Raw genomic sequence first — 13,787 nt, 5'->3', positions numbered from 1 at the left:
ATAAGAGCGGTGATAAAGGTCATCCTTGTCTGGTTCCCGTTCTCAAGGGAAATGCTTTCAGGTTCTCTCCATTTAGAGTGATACTGGCTGTTGGCTTTACATAGATGCCCTTTATTATGTTGAGGAATTTTCCTTCAATTCCTATTTTGGTAAGAGTTTTTATCATAAATGGGTGTTGGACTTTGTCAAATGCCTTTTCTGCATCAATTGATAAGATCATGTGGTTTTTATCTTTTGTTTTAATTATGTGATGGATTACATTAATGGTTTTTCTGATATTAAACCAGCCTTGCATACCTGGTATAAATCCCACTTGATCATGGTGAATTATTTTTTTGATGTGTTGTTGGATTCTATTGGCTAGAATTTTGTTGAGGATTTTTGCATCTATGTTCATGAGGGATATAGGTCTATAATTTTCTTTTTTTGTAATGTCTTTACCTGGTTTTGGTATCAGGGAGATGGTGGCTTCATAGAATGAGTTGGGTAGTATTCCGTCATTTTCTATGCTTTGAAATACCTTCAGTAGTAGTGGTGTTAACTCTTCTCTGAAACTTTTGTAGAACTCTGCAGTGAAGTCATCTGGGCCAGGGCTTTTTTTTGTTGGAAGTTTTTTGATTACCGTTTCAATCTCTTTTTTTGTTATGGGTCTATTTAGTTGTTCTTCTTCTGAATGTGTTAGTTTAGGTAGGTAGTGTTTTTCTAAGAATTCATCCATTTCTTCTAGGTTTTCAAATTTGTTAGAGTACAATTTTTCGTAGTAATCTGAAATGATTCTTTTAATTTCATCTGGTTCTGTTGTGATGTGGTCCTTCTCGTTTCTTATTCGGGTTATTTGTTTCCTTTCCTGTATTTCTTTAGTCAGTCTAGCCAATGGTTTATCAATTTTGTTAATTTTTTCAAAGAACCAGCTTTTGGCTTTGTTAATTCTTTCAATTGTTTTTCTGTTCTCTAATTCATTTAGTTCAGCTCTAATTTTTATTATTTGTTTTCTTCTGGTGCCTGATGGGTTCTTTTGTTGCTCACTTTCTGTTTGTTCAAGTTGTAGGGACAGTTCTCTGCTTTTGGCTCTTTCTTCTTTTTGTATGTGTGCATTTATCGATATAAATTGGCCTCTGAGCACTGCTTTTGCTGTGTCCCAGAGGTTTTGATAGGAAGTATTTTCATTCTCATTGCATTCTATGAATTTCCTTATTCCCTCCTTGATGTCTTCTATAACCCAGTCTTTTTTCAGGAGGGTATTGTTCATTTTCCAAGTATTTGATTTCTTTTCCCTAGTTTTTCTGTTATTGATTTCTAGTTTTATTGCCTTTGGTCTGAGAAGATGCTTTGTAATATTTCGATGTTTTGGACTCTGTAAAGGTTTGTTTTATGACCTAATATGTGGTCTATTCTAGAGAGTGTTCCATGTGCGCTAGAAAAAAAAGGATACTTTGCAGCAGTTGGGTGGAGAGTTCTGTATAAGTCAATGAGGTCAAGTTCATTGATTGTTGTAAGGAGGTCTTCCGTGTCTCTATTGAGCTTCTTACTGGATGTCCTGTCCTTCTCCGAAAGTGGTGTGTTGAAGTCTCCTACTATAATTGTGGAGGTGTCTATCTCACTTTTCAATTCTGTTGAAATTTGATTTATGTATCTTGCAGTCCTGTCATTGGGTGCGTAAATATTTAATATGGTTATGTCTTCCTGATCAATTGTCCCTTTTATCATTATATAGTGTCCTTCTTTATCCTTTGTGGTGGATTTAAGTCTAAAGTCTATTTTGTCAGAAATTAATATTGCTACTCCTCTTCTTTTTTGCTTATTGTTTGCTTGATATACTTTTTTCCATCCTTTGAGTTTTAGTTTGTTTGTGTCTCTAAGTCTAAGGTGTGTCTCTTGTAGGCAGCATATAGATGGATCGTGTTTCTTTATCCAGTCGGTGACTCTCTGTCTCTTTATTGGTGCATTTAGTCCATTTACATTCAGCGTAATTATAGATAAGTAAGTTTTTAGTGCTGTCATTTTGATGCCTTTTCATGTGTGTCGTTGGCAATTTCATTTCCCACATACTTTTTTGTGCTGAGACGTTTTTCTTAGTAAATTGTGAGATCCTCATTTTCATAGTGTTTGACTTTATGTTAGTTGAGTCGTTACGTTTTTCTTGGCTTTTATCTTGAGTTATGGAGTTGTTATACCTTTTTGTGGTTACCTTATTATTTACCCCTATTTTTCTAAGTAAAAACCTAACTTGTATGGTTCTATATCGCCTTGTATCACTCTCCATATGGCAGTTCAGTGCCTCCTGTATTTAGTCCCTCTTTTTGATTATTGTGATCTTTTACCTATTGACTTCCATGATTCCCTGTTATGTGTATTGTTATTACTATTTTTTTAATTAATCTTAATTTGTTTGTTTTTGTGATTTCCCTATTTGAGTTGATATCAGGACGTTCTGTTTTGCGACCTTGTATTGTGCTGGTATCTGATATTATTGGTTTTCTGACCAAACAATATCCTTTAGTATTTCTTGTAGCTTTGGTTTGGTTTTTGCAAATTCTCTAAACTTGTGTTTATCTGTAAATATCTTAATTTCGCCTTCATATTTCAGAGAGAGTTTTGCTGGATATATGATCCTTGGCTGGCAGTTTTTCTCCTTCAGTGCTCTGTAAATGTCGTCCCATTCCCTTTTTGCCTGCATGGTTTCTGCTGAGTAGTCTGAACTTATTCTTGTTGATTCTCCCTTGAAGGAAACCTTTCTTTTCTCCCTGGCTGCTTTTAAATTTTTCTGTTTATCTTTGGTTTTGGCGAGTTTGATGATAATATGTCTTGGTGTTTTTCTTTTTGGATCAGTCTTAAATGGGGTTCGATGAGCATCTTGGATAGATATCCTTTCGTCTTTCATGATGTCAGGGAAGTTTTGTGTCAGGAGTTCTTCAACTATTTTCTCTGTGTTTTCTGTCCCCTCTCCCTGTTCTGGGACTCCAATCACTCGCAAGTTATCCTTCTTGATAGAGTCCCACATGATTCTTAGGGTTTCTTCATTTTTTTTAATTCTTTTATCTGATTTTTTTTCAGCTATATTGGTGTTGATTCCCTGGTCCTCCAGATGTCCCAGTCTGCATTCTAATTGCTTGAGTCTGCTCCTCTGACTTCCTAGTGCATTGTCTAATTCTGTAATTTTATTGTTAATCTTTTGGATTTCTACATGCTGTCTCTCTATGGATTCTTGCAACTTATTAATTTTTCCACTATGTTCTTGAATAATCTTTTTGAGTTCTTCAACAGTTTTATCAGTGTGTTCCTTGGCTTTTTCTGCAGTTTGCCTTATTTCATTTGTGATGTCTTGAAGCATTCTGTAAATTAGTTTTTTATATTCTGTATCTGATAATTCCAGGATTGTATCTTCATTTGGGAAAGATTTTGATTCTTTTGTTTGGGGGGTTGGAGAAGCTGTCATGGTCTGCTTCTTTATGTGGTTTGATATGGACTGCTGTCTCCGAGCCATCACTGGGAAACTAGTTTTTCCAGAAAATCCGCTGACTGGTACGCTGGCTCCAGGCTCTGAAAACAATCGCTGCCTCCCCGTATTTGTTCGTTCTTCGTCTCTAAATCTGTGTTTGTTGTTCAGGGTTCGTAGATTGTTATGTATGTGATCGATTCACTTGTTTTTCCGAGTCTTTTTTGCAAGAGGGATCCGCGGTAGCCTCCGCCTAGTCCGCCATCTTGGCCCCGCCTCCCTTTTTTTTTTTATAATTTTTATTGTGCTTTAAGTGAAAGTTTACAAATCAAGTCAGTCTCTCACATAAAAACATTATATACGCCTTGCTACCTACTTCCAATTACGCTCCCGCTAATCAGACAGCCGGCTCTCTCCCGCCACTCTCTCTTTTCGTGTCCATTTCGCCAGCTTCTAACCTCCTGTGCCCTCTCATCTCCCCTCCAGGCGGGAGATGCCAACATAGACTCAAGTGTCCACCTGATCCAAGAAGGTGACTCCTCACCAGCATCCCTCTCCAACCCATTATCCAGTCCAAACCATATCTGAAGAGTTGGCTTCAGGAATGGTTCCTGTCCTGGGCCAACAAAAGGTCTGGGGGCTGTGACCACCGGGGTCCTTCCAGTCTCAGTCAGACCATTAAGTCTGGTCTTTTTATGAGCATTTGGGGTCTGCATCCCACTGCTCTCCTGCTCCCTCAGGGGTTCTCTGTTGTGTTCCCTGTCAGGGCTGCCATCGGTTATAGCCAGGCACCATCTAGTTCTCCTGGTCTCAGGACAATGTAGTCTCTGGTTCATGTGGCCCTTTCTATCTCTTAGGCTCGTAATTACCTTGTGTCCTTGGTGCTCTTCGTTCTTTGATCCAGGTGGGTTGAGACCAATTGATGCATCTTAGATGGCTGCTTGCTTGCGTTTAAGACCCCAGACGCCACTCTTGAAAGTGGGATGCAGGATGTTTTCTTAGTAGATTTTGTTATGCCAGTTGACTTAGATGTCCCCTGAAACCATGGTCCCCAAACCCCTGCCCCTGCTACACTGGCCTTCGAAGTGTTCAGTTTATTCAGGAAACTTCTTTGCTTTTGGTTTAGTCCAACTGTGCTGACCTCCCCTGTAGTGTGTGTTGTCTTTCCCTTCAGCTAAAGTAGTTCTTATCTACCATCTAATCAGGGAATACCCACCTCTCCGCCTCCCGTCCCTCCCTCCTCCCCTAACCACAAAAGAATGTTTTCTTCTCAGTTTAAACTATTTCTCAAGTTCTTTTAATAGGTCTTATACAATATTTGTCCTTTTCCAGCTGACTGATTTCACTCAGCATAATGCCTTCCAGGTTCCTCCATGTTATGAAATGTTTCACAGATTCCTCACTGTTCTTTATCGATGTGTAGTGTTCCATTGTGTGAATATACCGTAATTTATTTATCCATTCATCCGTTGATGGGCACCTTGATTGCTTCCATCTTTTTGCTGTTGTAAACAGTGCTGCAGTAAACATGGGTGTGCATATATCTGTTCGTGTAAAGGCTCTTATTTCTCTAGGATGTATTCCGAGGAGTGGGATTGCTGGGTCGTATGGTGGTTCTATTTCTAGCTTTTTAAGGAAGCGCCAAATCGATTCCAAAGTGGTTGTACCTTTTGACATTCCCACCAGCAGTGTAGAAGTGTTCCAATCTCTCCAACATTTCTTATTTTGTGTTTTTTGGATTAATGCCAGCCTTGTTGGAGTGAGATGAAATCTCATTGTAGCTTTGATCTGCATTTCTCTAATGTCTAATCATCGTGAACATTTTCTCATGTATCTGTTAGCTACCTGAATGTGTTCTTTAGTGAAGTGTGTATTCATATCCTTTGCCCCTTTTTTAATAGGTTATTTGTCTTTTTGTAGTTGAGCTTTTGCAGTATTATGTAGATTTTAGAGATCAGGAGCTGATCGGAAATGTCATAGCTAAAAACTTTTTCCCAGTCTGTAGGTAGTCTTTTTACTCTTTTGGTGAAGTCCTTGGATAAGCATAGGTGTTTGATTTTTGGGAGCTCCCAGTTACTGCAGCCGTTTTTGAATGGTCTTCAGCAAAATTTTGCCTGCGTGTGGTAATAATGATTTTGTTCTATAATTTCTCTATTCGGTTGGATCACCTTTCTTGTGAATAAGCATGAATGTGGATCTCTTCCAGTCATTTGGCCAGGAAGCTGTCTGCCATATTTCTTGGCATAGACGAGTGAGCACCTCCAGTGCTGCATCTGTTTCTTGAAAAATCTCAATTGATATTCCATCAATTCCTGGAGCCTTGTTTTTTTGCCAATACCTTCAGAGCAGCGTGGCCTTCTTCCTTCAGTTCCATTGGTTCCTGATCATATGCTACCTCTTGAAATGGCTGAACATCGACTAATTCTTTTTGGTATAATGACTCTGTGTATTCCTTCCATCTTCTTTTGATGCTTCTGCATCGTTTAATATTTTCCCTATAGAATTCTTCATTATTGCAGCTTGAGGCTTGAATTTTTTCTTCAGTTCTTTCAGCTAGAGAAATGCCGAGCATGTTGTTCCCTTTTGGTTTTCTGTCTCCAGCTCTTGGCATGTACCATTATAATACTTTGTCTTCTCGAGACACCCTTTGAAATCTTCGTTCGGTTCTTTTATTTCATGATTTCTTTCTTTTGCTTTAGCTGCTCTATGTTCGTGAGCAAGTTTCAGAGTCTGCTCTGACATCCATTTTGTCTTTTCTTTATTTCCTGTCTTTTCAGTGACCTCTTGCTTTCTTCACTGATGATGTCCTTGATGTTGTTCCACAACTCATCTGGTCTTCAGTCAGTAGTGTTCAATGTGTTAAATCTGTTCTTCAGATGGTCTCTAAATTCAGGTGGGATATATTCAAGGTCAGATTTTGGTTCTCGTGGACTTGCTCTGATTTTCTTCAGTTTCAGCTTGAACTCGCATTTGAGCAATTGATGGTCTGTTCCACAGATGGTCCCTGCCCTCGTTCTGACTGATGATATTGAGCATTTCCATCATCTCTTCCCACAGATGTAGTCAGTTTGATTCCTGTGTGTTCCATCTGGTGAGGTTCATGTGTATAGTTGCCGTTTATGTTGATGAAAGAAGGTATATACAATGAAGAAGTCGTTGGTCTTGCAAAATTCTATCATTCGATCCTCCTGCATTGTTTCTATCACCAAGGCCATATTTTCCAGCTATGGATCCTTCTTCTGTTTCCAACTTTCGCATTCCAGTCACCAGTAATTATCAATGCATCTTGATTGCATGTTCGATCAGTTTCAGACTGCAGCAGCTGATAAAAATCTTCTATTCGTATTTGACTTTAGTGGTTGGTGCGTAAATTTGAATAATAGTTGTATTAACTGGTCTTCCTTGTAGACGTATGGATATTATCCTATCGCTGACAGCGTTGTACTTCAGGATAGATCTTGAAATGTTCTTTTTGATGATGAATGCAACACCATTTCTCTTCAAGTTGTCATTCCTGGCATAGTAGACTGTCAGGGTGGAATTCTACGCAGTTCGAATGCATGTATCATTTGCTTGAAATAATAACTTTTATGAATATATTTTTTAAATACAGTGATGCAAAGTTCAGAACTCTACTTGAGTTTTTCTCTCCGTCTAATTTATTTATGGCAGTCTTAATGCACATGGTATTCGTCAGTGGAAGAAAAAAGAGAAAACAAGCTCCTTGGGTAATTTGATGTTAATAATTGATGTTTGGCTAAACTAATATGGTTACGTAGTGTCTCCACAGTATATATTATGATAAATTATGAATTAGCTAGCCTTTGAAAGATGGGAAATATTATTTGGGTAAGTAGAAGGGTATTGAATCTCAGTATCCAGGTGCCACTATTGAGTTAACTCTAAGCATTTATTATCAACAGTGTTTATTTCAGCATTCACTGTGGTGGTATTTAGTCGTATAGTATTAGTTCTGGAAGACACTTGGATATTACAGATGTCAAAAGCATGCCCCTTTACCATACCCAGAATATTTCAGTTTGCAGATTTAGTGCTTGCTTTATGGTATTTGGAATATTCTAAGAGGACAGAATAGAAACATTTCTTATTTCATTGGAGCAGAGAATTGAGAGCTGAATTTTCAAAGTGGGTAGGATTTGAATAGGTGGGAGAAGAACATACTAAGCAAAGGGAATACACGCAGCAAGGTGTTTTGGGAGTCTCTTTTGCTAGGGGGTTACTATAAAGAAATGTAGAAAATAAGACTGGAAATATTGGAGAGATCAAATTGTGGACAGGATGGAATCTAGAATGGGTAATAGGTTTATAGAGAGACTTTTCCAAGATACTACACATGTATTTTTACAGGCAGAGAGACAGAACTATCTGAAGTAGATTGAATATATTGGATGGGCATGGAAATAAGATTCTTTGGAGCTGGGCTGTGTCAGAGCATTAGAGCATAGGTGAAGTGTTCACTTTAGATAAGTGTTAGTCTTCTGAGGTTTGAGAGAAGCATGCAAGTAAAGTTTCACTTTGGCAGTGGTTCATTGCTTGTGTACACTAGCGTATGTAATTTTGAATTGGTTACTTCCATGATCTTTTTAATAAATAACAGTTCTGCATTTAGAATTTGCTGAACTGATATTTGCACTTACTCCAAAGAATACCAGTTACACAATTTTTTGAAGTGAATAATTTTGGTGGCATTTATTTTCCCATATAATCTTTCTTTGCTTTCTAGCAGGTTCATTCATCCTTGCAAGGATCTGACTAACGCACTTTATTTTATTTTCAGTTTGGCTTTAGTTGAAAAAAGAACTTAGCCTATATGTACCTCTTTAACCACTGGAAGAATGACAGATGACAAAGATGTGCTTCGAGATGTGTGGTTTGGACGAATTCCAACTTGCTTCACACTGTATCAGGATGAGATAACTGAAAGGGAAGCAGAACCATACTATGTAAGTATGTTGGTGGTCGTAAATAGGGTATTTAACGTTGACCATTTTTTAAATAAGACTTTAAGAACCTGAAGGCTGTTATCTAGCATTTCATATACAATGAATACATTCCCATTATAATATATTATATACATTAATACATTCCCATAATTTTTTCTCATTATAGAAAAAAATTAGAAAACAAAGATAAGCCAAAAAAGCAAAATAAAAATCCCCTATAATACTGCCACCCAAAGGAAAAAAACCAGTGTTGATATATTGATATAGAATCTTCTTGACTTTCTTTTTCTTATGCACATGTAACAAATGATATTGGAATCATAAGCTATGTAATGTTTTTTAACAGGAAGTTATTTTGAAAGTAATAGGTTCAGATATAATTCTGTCGTATTTAGGCGATTCCAAGCAACTATTTAACAAAAGACCAAAAACTTGTTGTTGAGTCAATTCTGACTTATTGCAACCCTATAAGACAGGGTAGAGCTGCCCCATAGGGTTTCCAAGGAGCACCTGGTAGATTTGAACTGCTGGCATTTTGGTTAGCAGACGTAGCTCTTAACCACTATGTCACCAGAGTTGCCACTATTTAACAGCTAATTTTATAGTTCAGTGAACATTCGAATACGTGTATGTGTGTATTCATATTTTCATTGAGATAATATATATAATATATATGCTTAAAGATGTATATTATAAAATTGCTGTGTATAGGCTTGTAGGTTTGAGTTAATGGATTATTCTAAAAAAAGATTTTAAAATATCATCTGATTTTAGTGTGCGTTTTTTCCTTTTCTAAGTGCACATAAATAATCCAAGCTTTTTCATCTGTCAGTCAGAGATGATAGTATCCTGCTTATTTATTGACAAAGAGACAAAAACATTCTAAGTTGCCTTTATTCTAGCTTTTTCTTTTTGTGTCTCAGGTATACATAGTATTGTTTACGCGGGGGGATATGGGAAAGTGGAAATGTATTGGTGGTGATGGAATATTTTTTCTGTTTCATTTGAGTAAAGCTTGCCCTTTGCTTTCTCCCTCGTCTGTTGTGAGGCAGCACTGTTCCTCAGCCTGCTCCGGCTGTGGGAAGTCAGACTGCTGGAGGAAGCTACTTAAGGAGCCAGTTCACTAACTTTTCGGGTACAGGGACTGTTTCATTTTTCTCTGTGCGTCCTCAGCATCTGGCTTGTGTTGTGCAAGTAATACATATTCAGTGAACGAAAACTTCCTCAGACTCATGTTGAGATTTTGTTTTAAATCATCTTTTTGGATTTTCTTTCTTGAAATAACAAACTCAGAGAAAGTTGGCAGCCTTTGCTTATATACATTTGAGTCATTTTAACTTTGGAAATCTCAAGAATTTTTTGCCGTTAGAAAAACGTCCATGGTTAAAAGGGAAGTGTGGTCACAGTTATTTTCAGAAGAATTTCATTTGTTAGGTGTATTTTTTCTTTTCTTCTCTGTAATATGGGTAACTATATTGTTTGTCTGTTGCCAAACCAGTTTTTCCTGTTTTAATTAAAACTTTTAACCCTGAGTGAATTTCTAATAGTATCTAAACAAAGGATGTATATGTACAGTCAGTCAAAGTGGGAAAAACTGACAGATAATATGGTTTTAGTCTGTTTACTTCTAGATCAGACTCTGTTGTTTGACTCCCTTCCATTTAAAAAAAATCCAAGTAAAGAATACGTTACTTGTATTCATTCATATATGAGATCTCTCTAAATATGAAAAGGCTATTGTGAGAACTAGAGTGTAAGCTTTCCAACTGTTTCTAATCAAATTGAAAATGGAAAAAGTGTTGGGGTAACTAGGAGGAAGAGGGTAGTTTTCTCTTCTAGGTAATTCTTTTTACTCTTAATAATCGTTCCTAATTCATCACCCACAAGAAACTCACACACCATGATTTGTGCTTTTGTTGAGTATTATATGTTGACAACTTGAAGAATATTGGGTGACAGGCTTCTCATAAATATTAAACAAGAAACTAGAGTTTAAAATTTGGTATAATCCAAATTTTGCTTTTTCAATACATACATACACACATACTTTTATAAAGTAAAATGTACAGGAAGAAAATATACAAAAACATTAACAATGGTTAGTCTTAGAATTATAGGTGAGCATTTTGGTGCCAATATAGTTGTAGTTCAGATATGTCTTAGTTGTAGATGAAGCTTTAAAATATTTTCAATTACTTTGGTTTATAGTAAAGGTAATGTTTTAAAGATTCTGGTAAAAAATACCACAACCTGAGAGCCAATAGACCTCTTTCCCAGACATTCCCCAAAGCTCAGGTGAGGTGACATTAACAGGGTTGTCACTGTGGCCCGAAGAGTCCATTTATAGTCAGGTGGATTGCAGTAAGGAAGGGTGAATGGGAGTGTAGTTTAATGTTTATAATGCTTATAGCTTATTTCTTAGAAACTAGGTTTTAAAATAGCCACTCATATCAAATTTGTAAATTAAATATTCAGAGAGTCTTCTGGAATTTTCTGTTTCCATTGGAAAAGAATAACTAAAACCCAGTGCTGTCGAGTCGTATTAATGTTAAATGCATTCCTGCATATTTCTGTATTTTGATTTGTTGTCTCTGCACATAAATCTTTTTTCCTGTATTTAGATCATTGAGAATTATGTCTTACTTTGCAGGGATTTTGGGGAAGCAACTTTAAGAACTAGGCAACTTTTTAGTTTTTATTGTTTCTGTTATATTCATTTAAACTTTTGCTTTTCATTTAGATTATCCAGTATAAAAACACAGATACTGATTTGCCTTTGCATTTTGTGACCTGTATTGGAGGAAATCACAGACAGATGGCTATCATATTACCACCTTAAACATTGCCCACCAGTCCTTTTGTGTTTCCTTACTCAGCTGTCTCTCCCCTTCTCTGCTATGACTGTTTCAGATCTTCTGTACTCTAAATCTCTGAGTCCTGATCTTATCCTTCACTCTTAACAAGTGACCTGACTTCCTACTTTACAAAGAAAATAGAAAACACAGATAGATAGGACCTCTCTTAACTTTGTCACCAAATCTGCAAAACCTATCAGTATTCACATATATTTACTTCTCCTTTCGGTTATAATGAAAGAGGTGTCTTTCCCCTTAGGCAAGGCCTAACCATCCCTTTATGTTCTAAATCCCATCTCTTGCCTTCTCAGGAAGCTGGTGATATCTCATGTTCTCCCACCCCTCCCTGCCTTCTTGCTCTAATTTACTTTCAGTGTCTTCCTATCTACTGGCTCCTGCTTCACAGCACTTACATTGTCCTATCCTAAAACAAACAATCTTCTGTTGACCCCGTCTTCTTCTGGTGTTCCCTTCTCAGCCAGACTTCTTGGAAAAGTTGTATCTGCTCATTGCCTTCCTCCTGTTTCCTGCCACTTAGTTTACTGTAGCCACATTTTCATACTGCTTCCACAGAAGTCACTAAAGTCATCTCTTTTGCCAAACCTGGCGTATATTTTTGAATTCTCATTTGTTTGATCTCTTAGTATTAAGTGATATTTTGGCTATTTTCTCCATCTTATGATACTGTCCTCTCTTGCCTCCGAAGTGCTTCATATTTCCTGGTTTTGCTTCTGCCCTCTTTTTTTGAGTCACCTTTGCTTCTTCCTTAATGTTGGCCTTCCTTAAGGCTATGCCTTCTTTTTTTTTATTTTACTTTTTACCCAGTAGCTTTCATCCATTCTTATGATTTTGTTGAGTATTATATGTTGACAACTTCTAAGACCTCTCTCCTGCGTCCCAGACCTGTATATCTGACTGCTGGATATCCTCAGTGAGATGTCTTAAAGGAATTCAGACCAAGCTTGTTTGAAGCTGGACTTGTCTTCACCTGCAGAAAAATTGGACATTTGCCATTATTCCCTTTCTATTTTAGCAAGTAGACCTACTATCCATCTAATTAATTACTTATATCAGAAACCTGTCAGTTGTTTTTTGTTTTTCTTTATCAGTCGTTTTTTGATGCTTCCTTTTCCCATACCCGTGACATCCTGACGGTAATTAATCTAGCTGACTTTACATCTCACATCTCTCTTAAACTTACCGACTTTCTTATCCCCACTGCTAACACCCTGGTCCAGACCACCATCTAAAAACTGATGGATTGCATAGCACTAATTTTCCTGCTTTCATTTTTGCCCTCTTCTGTCCATTTTCTAGTCTGTAGTTGGAGTGATCTTCTAGAAACACATACCTGATTTTGTCACTTGCCTGCTTAAAACCTTTAGGGGCTTTTCATAATCTTTAGTATCCTTAAAATAGCTTATAATGCTCTCTGTGATCTGGCCCTTTTTCTGGTACTTTCATGTCCCAGCTCTACATTTCTGCCATAATCAATTTCTTACAGTTCCCTCAAATGTGTAGGCTTTGTCTCTCTCTATTCAGTCTATGCCTTGCCTCTTATAGTTTCCTCCGTCTCGAATGGGCAGCAGTGTCCTCAATTCCTGCATATATACCCAGACACACACACCCACTCATGTTTGATTCATTTCCGGTTTGTCTTTTGACTCTTGCCTTAAAATATGCTTTCTGTCAAGTCTTCCTTGAGCCCTTAGATTAGGTTAAATCTCTTTGCTATTTGCTCTTGCAACATTCTTCCTCTTTGCTAGCTTTTATCACATTTGTAATTTTGTTTTTGGTGTCTGCCTTCCTCTCTAGCCTTTAAGCTTCCTGAGGGAAAATACTGTATCTTATCCAGTGCTCTGTCCGCGTTACTAGTATGATGCCTTACACGTTCGAATGGAGCAGAATTCTAGTATATTTTGATTCTGTTTTTATCCTAGATTAGTAAATCTCTAATTTTATAATTGAAAATTGTTGGATGAAATATGATTTGGTATAAAGAAATATTACCACAGGTTACTTTTTCAGAAACATATATATTCTATACAACTGTGTAAAACATAATTCCTTATAATCTGTGTATAGAAAAAAATGAATCACTGTGTCATCCTCACTGAATACTTTATAAACCCATCCACTGCCAACTCATAGTGACCCCATAGAGTTTCCAGGGCTGTAAAATCTCTATGGAAGCAGCCTGCCACACCTTTCTCTCATGGAGCTGCCAATCATCTGGAAACACCGACCTTTCAGTTAAACAGTCAATCAGTTGCTTTAACCATTAAGCTACCAGGGTCCTTTGAATATTTTATACTAGTGCTAAATGAGGAATGAGAGAACAGTAGATTGCCTGTAACTGACAGGATCCCCAGATGGGTTAATCCTTTGCATATTAGAGAATTTAAAATAAACCAATGAGATATACCTAAGAAAAACAATGAGTGATACAATCTGGGAGTAAAAGCAGGATAATGCCTTTTCACTGTTTATTCTTTTCATTTTTACCTATTTAAATGTTTACTAGGTAAGTTG

General features: G+C 37.1%; 1 protein-coding gene across 8 annotated transcripts in view; it reads left to right on the top strand.

Annotated features, from left to right (window-relative positions):
* The window catches only part of ATG5 (autophagy related 5), a 220,824-nt gene that overhangs the window by 12,220 nt on the left and 194,817 nt on the right, over positions 1–13,787 (top strand). For all 8 annotated transcript variants that reach the window (XR_010322545.1, XM_023543213.2, XM_023543205.2 and 5 more), the window contains exon 2: positions 8,235–8,400. Coding sequence is in view for 7 of the 8 variants with exons in the window: in XM_023543213.2 (XP_023398981.1) it covers positions 8,293–8,400 (108 nt within the window). In the remaining variant the exon portion in view is untranslated. The remainder of the gene's footprint in view (positions 1–8,234; positions 8,401–13,787) is intronic.

This window comes from Loxodonta africana, chromosome 1 (genome assembly GCF_030014295.1).
Source record: "Loxodonta africana isolate mLoxAfr1 chromosome 1, mLoxAfr1.hap2, whole genome shotgun sequence".
NCBI lineage: Eukaryota > Metazoa > Chordata > Mammalia > Proboscidea > Elephantidae > Loxodonta > Loxodonta africana.
This window is presented reverse-complemented; position numbering and strand designations above follow the sequence as displayed.